General features: G+C 37.1%; 1 protein-coding gene across 2 annotated transcripts in view; it reads left to right on the forward strand.

Moving 5' to 3' along the window:
* The window catches only part of didum (dilute class unconventional myosin), a 29691-nt gene that overhangs the window by 3642 nt on the left and 9279 nt on the right, over positions 1-16770 (forward strand). For both annotated transcript variants that reach the window (XM_076532780.1, XM_076532781.1), the window contains exons 2-8: positions 11871-12295; positions 13033-13333; positions 13420-13737; positions 14929-15417; positions 15487-15693; positions 15986-16108; positions 16176-16474. In XM_076532780.1, coding sequence (XP_076388895.1) covers positions 11871-12295; positions 13033-13333; positions 13420-13737; positions 14929-15417; positions 15487-15693; positions 15986-16108; positions 16176-16474 — 2162 coding nt within the window. The remainder of the gene's footprint in view (positions 1-11870; positions 12296-13032; positions 13334-13419; positions 13738-14928; positions 15418-15486; positions 15694-15985; positions 16109-16175; positions 16475-16770) is intronic.

Genomic DNA, 16770 nt, shown 5'->3' on the forward strand with positions numbered 1-16770 from the left:
TGCGGTGAAACTTTGGAAAATTTCGAAGCGAGATACTCGGAAAGGTCACGAATTTAACCTTGAAACGGCGAACTGCTGATACTGCGATAATTTAAATTTAATTTTAGATATTCTTTTCGAGTTATTTTAAATTACTGTGTTACTTTTAAATATTTAATTTTAGATATTCTTTTCGAGTTATTTTAAATTACTGTGTTACTTTTAAATATTTAATTCTTGAAACTTTTTTTTAATAATTAAAAGTGTCTGAAAATATTTTTCTCATTTATGAAAAATTGTCTTTAAAAAATTTCAATCTCTGTTTAATTTTATAATTTTCATTTTGCTTCTGTTTAATCGATTTTGTGCTCGAATATTTTTATTAGAAAGTTCAAGTTAAGGTCAATATCATGGAATTATATGGTGAAAATGTCCGATTACACTCGATTGAGCTTCATCAATAGAGAAAGCGTAGAAAGTAAAATCCTTTTATGAACAACGTGGTACATGAGTACACGTCTTCGAGTTGGTCAAATAATTGATTCAGTAATGTTCATGGGAATTCCTTTGTATAAGGTGTTCGGAGAGTATAGAGAACGGTGTGAGAATATTCAGTCGATGAGAACAGAGTTTAATCCAGCTCAAACCTGCCCCTTTAAGGTCGTACGGTAACTCTCCATCTTGGCTGATTTATTGCCTTGGTCAGGTGAAATGCGAGGGTTGTCCGAGGTCGTATCGCAATTTTTGTCACATCTCTGTGCAGTGTACCTTTAACTTAAACATCACATATTTATAAATAATAATTATTATAATAATACATTTTTGGAAAATACATTTAGTACAGATGTATTTACTATACATATATTTATAGATTTATTGTTAGATAATTAAATTTTTTAATTTTCATAACTACACTTTGTATTTTATTTCAGTCATCCAAATTCTGTTACAGAGAAGTAAACAATTTAGTAAAAATATAGTGAAGATTCAATTATTCTTCAAATTTAAAATTGTATATGTGAATCTGTAAAATATGTGATCATTTTGTCATCAAGCTACAATCAATTGCATAATTATTTTTAGAATCTTACATAATTATTATAATTGCATAATTATTGTCAGAATCTTGACCAATTATTTTCAGAATCTTGCATAATTATTTTCAAGTTTATTTGTTGACTAATTCATTTGCAAGTTAAATTACAACTGCAAAGATAGTAAAAAATAGTAAAAAATTTGAAAAATGAATCATACACGATTTTCATAGCTAAATAGACTCAAGTCTGATCCCATCTTGTAGACACAGTTAAATTCAGGGACATTTGTCGCATAGAAGGTCTGTATCGATCTCGACACACTTTACAAATGGTTCTTCAATTTCATGATTTACCATTACGATTCCCTCCTATCAAACGAATTCCAGTCTCACAATTTACAATTCATTATCATCTGACGTTTCCTCTTGTGTGATAACACTTGCGCAATCCATGGTGATAAACACATTTCCTAGTTTCTACTGGAATTCAAATTTGAACCTAATTTCAAAAAAGTACACCAAAATCTCATCTACATTTTCTTCTAAAATTTTGTTCAACTTTATTCATCTACAGTTTCTTCTAAAATTTTGTTCAACTGTATTCATCTACATTTTCTTTTAGAATTTTGTTCAATTTTATTCATCTACATTTTCTTCTAAAATTTTGTTCAATTTTATTCATCTACAGTTTCTTATTAAATTTTGTTAAATTTTATTCATCTACATTTTCTTATGAAACTTTGTTAAATTTTATTCATCTACATATTCTTCTAAACTTTTGTTCAATTTTATTTATCTACATTTTCTTATAAAATTTTGTTCAATTTTATTTATCTACATTTTCTTCTAAAATTTTGTTCAATTTTATTCATCTACATTCCCTCACAAAATGTAAACGTGAAAATTCCACATTCACAATAATGTTTCCGAAACAAAAATTTTTAGTTCCCTGGTGACCCAATTATTCCCACGATGATCGATAAGAACAGAACGTAGCTGAAGTTATAATTATCGTGTAACGAGGTGGAAACTCGAACCAAAGTTCTGATCGCACCTTTACATTTAAAGGTAAGATAACTCCGTTCGAAACTGTTGCTCGCACGATCGGTTCGAGGAACGTGATCGCTAGACTTCGCTCGCTAGCAAGCGGTTCCCTTTCTCTTCGGGACAGAAAAGCAAAACGTCTTTCGAATAGGTAGTTCTCCTTGCTTCTTCGTGTCCCGTCACGAGAAGACGCCTGTTTCATCTCAGATGCCTGTTCCTGGTTCCGTGAGATTTTATCTGAAAGGTCAACCGATTCTTACGAAATTCGTCAACCTGTGACTCAAACCTGTGTTGCGTTCAATAGACATTTTTGTAAATGTTTGTACAATCAATTTTCGGTATCTTCTCATGAAAATTGTATTTTGTATAATTTTGTACGACTTCATCAAATATTGAACTATTCTCGAAACCTTAAACTTTTGTCACATATAGAAAATGTCACATATAGCATTTGTTACGTACACAAAACATGAAAGGTGCAACATTTGTACAATAAAATCTTTTAAGTACCTTCTCATCAAAATTATATTTTATACAACTTCGTACAACTTCGTCAAATATTGAACTGTTCTCAAAACCTCAAACCTATGTCACATACAGCAAATACAAAACATAACATGTGCAACATTTGTACATTAAATAAATATTTTAATTTATTTTCTTATAAAATATATTTAACACAAGTACATTATTAGTATATACAAATATTTAAAATATCAAAAGTACATACATATATGTAAAATGTCAGGAATATTTCTCTTCGTTTGAAATAAACTTGAAAGACAGTGTATTTTACAGTATGTACATTGTACACTGACAAGGCGACGGTTGTTCGCGCAACAAAACCGTCCGATTAAATACAATGGTTACGATCGTCCTTTTGTGCAGCCTCCGTGAAAAACAAGAATTCCTCACAGCAATCTCCCACGAAGGCGTCCCGTTTCGCGATCCTACCTCAACAGGGACAAACCAGAAGCATAAACTCTCGTTCTCACGGTTGTAAACTCGGTTGGATGAAAAGCAATCGTGTCAATTTTTATTTGTGTCCATGGTTCGCACTGTATTCCGCGCGATATCTTATCAGTGTCCACGCTTCACAATTGCTGGTGATAGCATACGTAAATAGAACGAGTTACATGTGACCGGTATGCAACGAATGACCGCAAAAAAAAAATGATGAATAGGTCTTTTCAGCCAGGTCGTTAATGACGCTTGCAATTTTATAATTCAGGTCATCAAGCAAGGTTGCAGAATTTTGAGACATGGAGGTATAGGAAGGGGATATACTGTGAGGATATGGGGAGATGTAGGGTGTAGATACGGGGATTTAGGGATGTGGAGCGTAGGGGGATGTAGAGGATGTATGTTATATATCATACATATACACATAATATAGGGCATATATGTTACATATGTATGACATCAATGGGAGTAGAAATGTGGAGATATAGGAATGTGAAGGTGTGGAGGATGACATAGGAGGATGTATGTTATATATTATACATATACATATAACATAGGATATATCATATGTTATATATGTATGACATCTATGTGAGTAAAAATATGGAGATATGTTATAGGAATGTGAAGGTGTGGAGGATGACATAGGGGGATGTAGAGGATGTATGTTATATATCATACAGGAACATATAACATAGGGCATATCATATGTTATATATGTGCGATAGCCATGTGAGTAGAAATGTGGAGATATTGGAATATGGAGGTGTGGAGATATGTGAGTGTATTCGGAGAGTAGCAGTGTAGTCGTGTGAATATTCGGGGATATAGACAGTATAGGTATTTAAAGATGTATAGGAATTTCGGGATCTATACCAGTAACCATAAATAGAGGTACGTAGCAGAATAGATATTTGAGAGTATAGGTGTCTAGGGCTGCAATTATCTAGGAGTGTAATTATCTATAATAGGTATTCAGGAATATAGGTATGTAAGAGCTTAGGATGTAGGTGTGTAGGTATCTAGTCTTGAATCTATTTGGAGGTGAGTATTTGGGGATGTAGTAGCTAGATATGTACGTATATGGCGGTGTAAGTATCTGGGGAGGTAGGTACCTATGAAGATAAGGATTCATGGGTGCAAGTATCCTAGGGTATAGGTATCTGGGAAAATAGCTATCTAGGAGTGTTGGTATTTGGAGAAATAGCTATTTAGGAGTGTTGGTATTTGAGGAAATGGCTATCTAGGGGTGTAGGTATCTAAAAAAATAGCTATCTAGGGGTGTTGGTATCTGAAGAAATAGTTATCTAAAAGTGTTGGTATCTGGGGAAATGGCTATCTAGAAGTGCCGGTATCTAGAAAAATAGCTATCCAGGCATATAAATATCTAGGAACGTTGATATCTGGAGAAATAGCTATCTAGGCATATAAATATCTAGAAGTGTTGATATCTGGAGAAATAGCTATCTAGGAGTGTTGGTATCTGGGGAAATGGCTATTTAGGGGTGTAAGCATCCAGAAAAATAGCTATCTAGGGGTGTTGGTATCTGAGGAAATAGCTATCTAGGAGTGTTGGTATCTGGAGAAATAGCTGTCTACACATATAACTATCTAAAAGTGCAGGTATCTAGATAGGCACCTATATGTAGGCTATAACAATTCAAAAATATAAATATCCAAGAAAACAGATATCAACTTCCACAATTGTCTACACAAGTAGGGACCTATAAATACAAACACCCAAAAGTTATCTGATAAAATAGATATCCATAGATGTATCCATAGATATCTAATGATACAAAGACTCCATATCTCCATATCTCAAACTTGCCTATACTCGATGTTCTTTCAACCTAAACTCGATGTTTTTTCACGCTTCATCGCCCTTCGATCAGCAATGTCTTATCGTTACATGGCCGTTCTTCAAGTGTCTGCCGAAAGGGTTCAACGAAAGGGAAACTGTTAGGTGCAAGTGACACGTAGCAGGCATCCGGTATCAGCGATGCCAATTTCAACGTACACGGTGAAAAAAAGGCCGTTGGTGGGCGGGAAACTTGACCCGGTTATTCTCAATAACGGAGAACTCGCCACCTTTCTCGGAAGCAATGCCGGGTTACGACGATCGATCTTGCAGCGACAAATACGATGTGAGATCTGCAAATTGCTGAATAACGTTTGGAATATGTTTCGAGTTCCTTGACATGTAGGCATGTGACTTTCGTTAAAAATAGGTGAAGATATATAAATATAGATAAATAGGTAAAAATGAGTCACTGTGTTTCAAACACATAAATAAGAATAAAAATAAGAAGTCTATCAATTTGTAATTTCTTATAATTCTCCCTAGGTACCTCAGAGTTTACTAGAAGTTCTAAACTCTCTCTTCCGCGAACACATCGTAACGAATATTATTTCCATTGACATAATCTTGTGCAACGTTATAAAGTACAACGTCTGATAAACTGCACACAAGTTTGAACAACAAAAATACATAAGAGAATCATTGAACTAATAATAGAAATATCCAGCCCGCTATTTCTAATTTGCTATAGAGAACAATGGTTAATTAAACGTATAATGCAATTATGATAACGAGTCTAATGATCCGTAGCTCTCGAAACAAAATTGAACGATACCGCAACGAGGAAGCGAACGCTGTCGATGCAAATATTGATGAACGCTACGTCGATAACTGTTGTAAATGTTATGCAAAACGTGTCGAACCGCGCGATAAATCGTGTTCCGTTTTTAAGACGGAATACGTATGATCGTTCCTTGAGTACACCTGTACCACCAACATAGTAATTGCTTTATTTCAATTGCCTTATTTCGTTACGTCTCTTCATTTCCGTCATTCACGTCTTTTCCACCGTTCCATTTCCAAGGTTTCCACTGTTTTTTCAACGTTGAAAACGTGATGTGTTTGTAAACCCCGAATTCGAAATGTGAAATCGTTCAACGTGGTCGCCGTATCGGTTTGTGGGAGGAACGTGTGCTCGAATGAATCATTCTTGAGTGGCTTTGTGACTGTTGATAAGATTATCAGCCTATATCCTCCTCTTTCTACTTGTAACGTATACTGTAAATAATTTTCGCTCGAGCCAATGGGAAATTGCGATCGCCATTATCCTATCTAATCTCTACATTTTCGCTTGGTTTCCTTTTTGAACACTTCATATATTATTTGGAGTATTACTGTCACTTTTAATGGAGAATGTACATTTGTAGATACTTTTGAGTACTGCGAATATATCTGCACCTTGATATTTAGACTCATAAATAGGTTACAGCTACCTACATCCCTAGATGTTTATACTTCTTGATACTAATGACCCTAGACAGACCTACATGTATATCTACATATATTGCATACACTTTGATATGTACATTTTTGGAGACTTCTAAATTCATACATTTGAGGATATCTAGCTAGATATCTAGCTAGGAAGATACCTACACCCCTGGATATTTAAGGTACTCAAGGTGTCTGTATTCCTATATCCCTACATTTACATATATCTATGATCCTCGACATCCACACGCTACGGTACTCCTACGTCTCTATGTTCCTACGCTACGGTACTCCTACGTCCCTATATCTCCACGCTACGGTACTCCTACGTCCCTATATCTCCACGCTACGGTACTCCTACGTCCCCATATCCCCACGCTGTGGTACTCCTACGTCCCCATATCTCCACGCTACGGTACTCCTACGTCCCCATATCCCCACGCTACGGTATTCCTACGTCTCCATGTCCTCACGCTACGGTACTCCTACGTCCCTATATCCCCACGCTACAGTAGTCCTACGTCCCCCTATTCCTATATTCCGATATTCCTACGTCCTCATATCCCCACGCTATGGAACTCCTACGTCCTCATATCCCCACGCTATGGAACTCCTACGTCCCCGTATCCCTACGCTATGGTACTCCTACGTCCTCATATCCTCACGCTATGGTACTCCTACGCCCCATATTCCCACGCTATGGTACTCCTACGTCCCCATATCCCCACGCTATGGTACTCCTACGCCCCATATCCCCACGCTGTGGTACTCCTACGTCCCCATATTCCTATGTCCCTATATCCCCGCGTTACAGTACTCCCATGTCCCCATATACCTCCATCCCCATATCTCTACGTCCCCATATCTCTATCCCCCTATATCCCTATCCCCCTATATCTCTATGTCCCCATATCCCTACGTTTCCATATCCCTATATCCCTACATCTGCATCCCCCAAAATTTGATATTCCCATACTTCCATATCTCCACATACAAAAGACACAAATGAAAGTTGCATTAACATATACTGTAGGTACTCAATTGAACGTGATTTATCGGCCGGATAATGCAGAGTATCGAAGTTTTAACTGCACGTAGCTTGGAAAAAAGTTCGCATAGCTCGAACATCGAAACGAGTCGTGGGTGGAATGGCGACAGAAGCCGTAGATCGGTTGGCAAAGCTCAGACACAACATAAGAGTGGACTGCATTCGCACAGGCGCCAAAGCTTCCCTTATGACATATGAATACATACGTCAAGAATATCAGTAAAATCGCTTCCTACGAACGTTTGCGACGATATTTCGTCGATAACTCGGTTTAATCCTTCAATCGTTGTAGTCAATTGCATAACACTATCAGGAAATATTTTTCAAAGGAAGGAAGTTTATTTTTAGATTTTATTATAAATTTTATTTTGTAAATTAGTCCACTTTTTGACATTGAATTAAATATTTGAATAGGATACAATTTTATAATGGAACGTAATATTAGGTCTTGAAATTGAAACCTAATGTTAGATCTTAAAATTGAAACCTGATGTTACATCCTAAAATTGAAACCTAATGTTAGATCTTTAAACTGAGACCTAACATTGAGTCCTAATATTCCTAACATGTCCCAAAACTTCTAACAAGGTTTTAATTTTTGCACGTCTCTGCACATCTTTTTGTTCTAATCCAACAAAATCTCTCAAGCAGCGTATTCAGAGATGAACCTATAATTAAAATTTCATGGCGAACGCAGGAAATTGGAGGCCCCAGATTTGCATGCCTAATTAGCAATTATGCAATTCCACCGTACCATGAGAGAACTTGAAGAACTAATTAATTCACTGAAAGAAAAAAGGAGGGAAAGTTAGATATTCATTCTCATCTTTGAATTTACCGATTGTCACGGGTACCCGTGCGTGGTTCATTCTCGTTCTGGCCAGGTTTTGAATTAACGAGCCTCGTGGGAACCCGGTAGAATTCCGCCTTTTTCTGTACCTATCCCGTGAGTAAGATTCTTAATAGTAATCGTTATTTTGTACGTAACGTAGAAAGCATGGGAACTAATTTGTTCGATTAATTTTCATCAGTCGTCTGACGATGATCCAAAAATTCATTCAAGCAAATTTCTGATGTTCACACCGTGCTTATTTTACATTAAACTGAAACTCACAAATTACTTAATAATTTAAGTTTTAATTTAAGTTTCAACTTTTAATTCTGATCGTAGAATTAATATTTATTCTAATAATTATTTGTTTAGATTATTATTGAAGAGACAATCTCTTACGTTTGAAAATTTTATCTCTCACATATGAACCTTGATTTAATGTTTTATACAAATTATTAAATTTCCTGTTTGCACTTTTCCCGATTAAAAAGTCTTCCTCAACGTCTAAATACGTTGTTTACAACGAAAGTGTTAACCTCTTATATAAACGGAGTTAGAACGAATCAATTTTCCGAATGATTCGTCCACATTTGTCATTCCTCATCATCGTTTCGTAACTTTTTTCACATGTTCCATTGACTTTTCCGTGTGCGGCGAAAGTCACGATGTTCCTTAATTCACAGAGATGCGTTTGCCGGTGATTTCACAATTGTGCAATTTAAGATTGCAACGTCAGCAAACGGGTCACCTGGAAAGGCAAAAATAAAATAAGGACGCGGTGAACGCAACGTAGGCATTAGCGATCATTACTGGAATCACAGTGAATTTTTCATGGTTGAACGTATCACTCTAAACGACATGCGGTAGTCGATGAATATAGAAACGAGAAAATAATTTTAGTAAAAAATGGCTGACCGTAATTACCCGCAAGACTTCAATTAAATAACTACAAATAACATACCTTTACGAGTCTCATAAAAATCAACCAAATTTATTAGAGTCAGAGTTATATTCGTTAGAGTTCATTGCTAGAGTTCATTGACCATTAATGACCACCATTAATTCCATCAGTTTATGTTCTCGTAATTTTGAGGTTAGAATTGCGGAATGAATATTGTAGTCATAAATCATCACGTTCAACCTGACCTGCCTATTTATCCCTAATTTTACAGTTAGAATTGCATAACGAAAATTGAAAAGAATATTGTCGTAATTAATGATCAGAATCAATCTATCCATGCGATTAGAATTGCACAATGAATATAATTAATCCGAAGCTTCAAACACAGATTCAAAAGTATTTCCTTAGCGAAAGCAAACTTTAAATTACATTCGAAAGTTTCAAGATGATCTGCAAACGATTGCATTAGAAAACAAACGGAACTTCTCCTAATGTCCAAGTGTTGTATAATAGTTGACAGAAGATTGAATCGTGAGAGTTCACGGTTATTTTTCACTTGTTCGTAGCGTGACCCACATACGTGTATCACCGTGTTGTTTTAAAGACAGCATATCAAACGTTTCACTCTTTTCGATTGTCTTTACAACCAGTTTCGCTGACGTAACAGTGACAGCTTAGGAAAGAACAGGTACGAAGGTGGAATTTTACCGTTGCTCCGATATTCCTTCGGATCACGTAATTCTGCTCTTTTTCTTTTTCCCGGAACAGGAGCGTCTGATAACAGTACATTTTGGCGTTTCGTGTCTCATTCGTAGTACCACGAGGTTCGAGCACGATTTCGTCGATACCGTTAGGTTCCAAGGACAGCATAATCAGTGACGTTTGAGAAATCGATTTATATCATGAAATAAAAATTGATAATCGATCGACTGCAATATTTCATGCAATATCTCTAAAATACAAGGAACTTAGCTCCCAGTCATTTACCGTTTCAGAGTTATTAAATCGCTTATCTCGACGCATCGGAAATCAAACCCGTTTGCAGAGATCGAAAAGCAATCGTTATTTTAACGCGATAACCAATCTTCTGATTTCGCGCACCCGCCGTGGAAATCGATCTGGCGACCTCATTTTCCTGCGTGGCTCTCGCGAAAAAAGGAAAAGCAGGTCATCTTTTGAAAAGAAGGAAAATTCGACGCTAAGTAATTAACTCGTGCAAGCTCGTTCACACTGTTGAAGCTGCTATACCGAGCCATGGCTCTAGGCGATGCTGGACCATCAAACATCGCGCTTATGAAACTTAAACGACCATGTTGAAGCATTTTTCTGAAACTTCTATCGTACTGCATTTCCCACTTGCATTTTATGTATGCTTGCTACGACTATTTTAGTGGCGAGATGAAAACGTAATGGCTTTTCAGGTGTTTTGGTATTCATGTGAATCGTGACAGGTAAAATAAATATTTTGTGTTGTTTTAGATTTTTAGGTTCACAAATTTATGTATTTTTAGAAGCATATGTTTTTGGATCTTTATGTCAGTAAATCTTTGTATTTGAAGATTTCTGTGGAACCTGGTCACTATATTCTTAGGTCTTCATATCTTCAGATTTCTGCAATATCACATTTCTATATATTCAGATTACTACATTCCCGGATACTATGTTCTTAGATCACTATATTTCCATATTCTTATATGTGAAAATTTGTATATTTCAAGTACTTATATTTGCAGATTTGTATGCTCTCAGAATTCTAAATACCCAAATCCTTATATCCAGAGATCCCTATATTCCTAAATTCTGAGATTTCCAGATTTTTATCTGAGCAGATCTCTACATCCTCAGATCCCTATATTTCCATACCTCTAAATCTGAGGATCCCTACAATCTTGGATGCCTACATCCCCAAATTCCTTCATCCCCAGATCCCTACGTCCCCAGATCCCTATGTCCCCAGATCTCTACGTCCTCAGATCCCTACATGCCCGGATACCTAAATCCCCAAATCCCTACATTTCCAAATTTCTACCTGAGCAGATTTCTAGATCTCCAGATCCCTATATTTCCATATCTCTAAATCCTCGGATCCCTACAACCTTGGATGCCTACATCTCCAGATCCCTACATCCCCAAATTCCTTCATCCTCAGATCCCTACATCCCCAGATCCCTACATGCCCAGATCCCTAAATCCCCAAACCCTTACATTTCCTAATTCTCACATTCCCAAATTTCTACCTGAGCAGATCTCGAGATCCCCAGATCCCTACATCCCCATATCCCCATCTCCCCATATCCCCATCTCCCCATATCCCCATCTCCCCATCTCCCCATCTCCCCATATCTCCATCTCCCCATCTCCCCATCTCCCCATCTCCCCATATCTCCATCTCCCCATCTCCCCATCTCCCCATCTCCCTATCTCCCCATATCCCCATCTCCCCATCTCCCCATATCCCCATATCCCCATCTCCCCATATTTCCATCTCCCCATATCCCCATCTCCCCAATCCCCAGAATCCCAAATCTCTAAATCTCCAGATCCTCAAATCTCTATATCCTCGTCCCCAAATCGCCACATCTCCCCAAATCAGAACATCCACATCTACCTTCACATCCCCACACTCCCCTCCCATGTCTCTCCCAATAAACCAAAATATACTATTTAAATAAAAACCTCAATAATATTAAATTAAAACCTCAACAATTAAATTAAAAATAAATTAACGAGACAAAGAGCTGAACAAACAATGAACGAAAAATGAATATTCTTTAGGGTGGCAGGGTATGGGTGCCACATCCAGAAAAGATATGGGAAGGAGCGATTCTCCTGGAGGATTACAAGTTAAATCAGCCCACCTTGAAGGTCCACACAGAAGATTCGAATCAGACGAAGGTCTTGGAGATAAAGTCGGACGCCGATTTACCGCCATTGAGGAATCCGGACATACTTTTAGGGGAAAATAATTTGACGTCGTTGTCGTTCCTCCATGAACCGGCCGTTCTCTACAATCTTCAGATACGTTTTCAACGGCACTGCATCTACACGTACTGCGGGATTGTGTTGGTTGCGTTTAATCCTTACAATGAGCTTCCGATTTACGGAAATGACACGATCTGGGCGTACAGGGGGCAGGCGATGGGCGATTTGGAGCCGCATATATTCGCCGTTGCTGAAGAGGCTTACACGAAATTGGAAAGGTTGAAACTTTTATTGTAATATTTACCTCGATTAAACTAGGTAGATTAACACTAAAATTGCTAGTAACAAATTGCTATGTATATGTCGTTACCAACGTAGTCAATAATATTCTGCATAGCCCAAGACAATTTTCTATATGACTTTATGTATATTACATAATGTTATATCCATAAAAGTGAAATTTTGGAACACGTAATTCGATGTAATTTGAATTTCGATGTAGTTAGGTTCAGGTTAACACTAAACCTACCAAACCGGTCAAATGACTGCTCCACAAGTTTATTATTATAAGATACACGTTTTGTTAAAGTACATTCATTGAAATCAGCATTGATTTTCATCGAGATAAATGTGTGAGCTAATTTATGTTTCGTTTGTTTATTTATTTTTTAACTTCATTTTTAATTTCAAATCAAATACATATTATATACCGGTAGGTTTAGTGTTAGGCAGCTTGTTAAGTAAATAATTAGACAAATTATACTGGTTGAACAATTCAGTGTAGCATTCAGCTCGATTAACTGGTAAAACTTACAAGAAAATTGTGATTCATTTCTTTGTCGGATGTTTAAGGGTCATTCTGATCCTTAACGATCAATTTGATCCTTAAAAGTCAATTTGATCCTTAAAGGTCAATTTGATCCTTAAAGGTCAATTTGATCCTTGACAGTCAATTTGATCCTTCAATTTTAATCTTAAAATTTAATATATATGTTTGACTGTTAAACGAGTATAGAGAGGGTCACGATCAGTCCATCATCGTCTCCGGAGAGTCAGGTGCAGGGAAAACAGTGTCCGCGAAATACACGATGCGATATTTCGCCACAGTCGGTGGCTCGACAACAGAAACCCAGGTGGAAAAGAAGGTGCTCGCATCTTTGCCCATCATGGAAGCAATCGGTAACGCGAAGACAACGAGGAACGACAATTCCTCGAGATTCGGGAAGTTTATTGAAATTCAATTCAATAAGCATTATCACATCACCGGAGCCAGCATGAGGACTTATCTTCTCGAGAAGTCACGAGTCGTGTTTCAGGTATACTTAATTTCTCAATTTGTTCCAATCGATTTACATAAAAAATTATGAAAATAATAACAGTTAATTAGTAACAAACTTCACAGGCATACGAGGAAAGGAATTACCATATATTTTACCAAATGTGCGCTGCTGCCGCGCGGCTTCCGCATTTGCATCTAAGTCACCAGAATCAGTTTCACTATCTGAATCAAGGGAACAACCCGATGATAGACGGTGTGGACGACTTGGCGTGTTTCGATGAAACGGTGAACGCGTTTACTATGCTGGGATTCTCTTCTAAACAGCAGGATGATATGCTTCGTATTTTAGCGGCTATTATGCACTTGGGAAACGTCAGGATAGGGAATTCTGATACTCAGAATCCGAACCAGGAGAACGACACCGAGGCCAGCTACATTCACGTAAATATATATGGATGTTATATATGGATACTGATCGTGTGTTTATATGGATGCTACATATTGTGCTATTGAGTTCCATAATTCATTTTCTGGTGATAGTCCTTTGCAACCATTTTATTTTTTTCACTTAGTGACTCCACTTCATTTTCTCATTTCACTTTATTTCATGTCGTCCATATTATTTTAGTGTAAGTTAATTTAGATTGATTTCACTTGACTGATATTAACTGATACTACTATGGCTACTTGGATCGTATATTTATATGGATGCTACATATTGCACTATTGCAGACCATAATTCATATTAAATTTCTGGTGATGGTTAGTGGTAATCCTTCACAATGATCCCATTTATTTTTTCAACCTAGTGACTTGACTTTATTTTCTTGTTTCACTTCATTTTTCTTTGCCTATGTTATTTTAACGTAAGTTAATTTAGATTGATTTTACTTGACTGATACTAACTGAGCTGTGTACTTGGATCATATATTTATATGGACGCTACATATTGTACTATTGCGGACCATAGTTCATATTAAATTTTTGGTGATAATCCTTCACAACCATTTTATTTTTTTAACTTAGTGAGTCGACTTCATTTTCTCATTTCACTTCACCTATATTATTTTAGCCTAAATTTGGTTTGATTTCACTTGACTGATAATAACTGAGCTATGCACTTGAATCGTATATTTATATGGCTGCTATATAATGTTCTGTTGCGTACCATAATTCATATTAAATTTCTGGTGATGGTTAATAATAAACTTGACTTTATTTTTTTATTTTACTTAATTTCTCTTTGCCCATGTTATTTTAGCTTGAATTAATTTAGATTGATTTTGCTTGATTGATATTAACTGAGCTGTGTACTTGAATCGTATATTTATATGGCTGTCATATAATGTTCTATTGCGTACCATAATTCATATTAAATTTCTGGTGATGATTAATGATAATCTTCCACAACAATCTCTTTTATTTTTTGAACATAGTAACATGACTTTATTTTCTCATTTCACTTCATTTCTCTTTGCCCATGTTATTTTAGCTTGAATTAATTTAGATTGATTTTGCTTCACTGATATTAACTGAGCTATGTACTTAGATACAATTCGAATTAGTTTGATTTCTCTTGATGTGATTTAGATGGACTTAACTGAACTTAATTCAATATAATTTAACTTCCAGCCATCAGACAAGCATCTGTTAATAATATGCGAGTTGCTGGGCACCGACGTGAACGCGATGCGAAAATGGCTGTGCCACCGGAAAATCGTGTCGATGAAGGAGGTGTTCTTAAAGCCGATGAACGTGGAGCAAGCAATCGGGGCCAGAGACGCTCTCGCAAAACACATTTACGCGGAATTATTCAACTGGATCGTAACTGGCATCAATAATTCGCTGCAGTCTCAGAACAAACCCCAATGCTTCATCGGCGTTCTCGACATCTACGGTTTCGAGACCTTCGAAGTGAACTCGTTCGAACAATTCTGCATAAACTACGCCAACGAAAAGCTTCAACAGCAGTTCAATCAGCACGTGTTCAAATTGGAACAGGAAGAATATTTCAAAGAGGAAATCGAGTGGACTTTCATCGATTTCTACGACAATCAACCCTGTATCGATCTGATAGAGACGAAGCTGGGTATACTGGATTTGCTCGACGAAGAATGTAGGGTCGGTAAATTTATTCGACGTCAAACTTCATTTATGAAATGATACACTAATTGATGATTCGATGCTCAGATGCCGAAGGGATCGGACAGCTCTTGGACGGAGAAACTTTACGCAAAATGTGGGAAGTCTAAGCACTTCGAAAGACCACGGTTTGGAACATCTGCCTTTCTGATCCACCATTTTGCCGATCTGGTTCGATACGAGACGACTGGATTTTTGGAAAAGAATAGGGACACCGTCATCGAGGAACAAGTGGACGTTCTACGAAACGGAGATGTACGTAATCCCCATTAACCCCTTCCCGTGCCATTTATTAACAGATGCGTCAGTCAAAACTATTCAGGGCTATAACATTAAAACGAACAGAGAAAATTAAAATGTTGTGAGTATTTTATATTCAGGGATTCTTGATAATGCATCTAAATTTCAAGTTGAAGAATGTTCAAAGTTTGTCACATTTGAGCTGTAAGTGCGTCACGTGTGAGACTCATCAAAGTACCGGAAGGGGTTAAACTTCTCTCATTTTACTTAATATAAATAACAATTCTCACACAATATATCCTTGCAGAATAAATTACTGAAAAAGCTGTTCAGCGACGAGGATCCGAAACTAATGGTACCCCCGAACGTCAGGGTCAAAATATCTGCCCAGAAGCCATCACCCAGCACCCCCAAACAGAACAAGAAAACGGTAATTTGTTAATTAAAAATATTATCTCTAAGTACGTCGATAGATTGCCATGAAACAAAATCTGTAGGTAGGATCGCAATTCCGGGATTCCTTGAACATGTTAATGTCGACGTTGAACGCGACTACTCCTCACTATGTACGATGCATTAAACCGAACGACACCAAGGAAGCTTTCGAGTACAATCCTGTTAGAGCTGTTCAACAATTACGAGCTTGCGGTGTGCTGGAGACGATCAGGATATCGGCTGCTGGGTTCCCCAGTCAGAGGACCTACGGCGAATTCTTCCTTAGGTACAGGTGCCTGTGCAAGTTCAAGGACATTCGACGAGATGATCTCAGGGAGACGTGCAGACGGATATTGGAAAGGTTAGTGATATTTTTTGGAGAGGTATATAGAATGCATTTATTTTTAATTTCATGTGGGGAGGTTTAAGAAGTTGAGTTTGGAAGAAATTTGGGTGTGAGAAGATTCGGGGAATTTTTGGGAATTTGGGAAATTGGTAATTTGATTTTTGGATGGAGAGTTTGCGAATTTTGGAATTTGGGAGTTGAGGGATTTGGGGATTTTGGAATTTGGGAGTTGAGGGATTTGAGAAGTTTGGAATTTGGGACTTGAGGGATTTGGGGATTTTGGAATTTGGGACTTCAGGGATTTGGGAATT

This window comes from Megachile rotundata, chromosome 6 (genome assembly GCF_050947335.1).
Source record: "Megachile rotundata isolate GNS110a chromosome 6, iyMegRotu1, whole genome shotgun sequence".
NCBI lineage: Eukaryota > Metazoa > Arthropoda > Insecta > Hymenoptera > Megachilidae > Megachile > Megachile rotundata.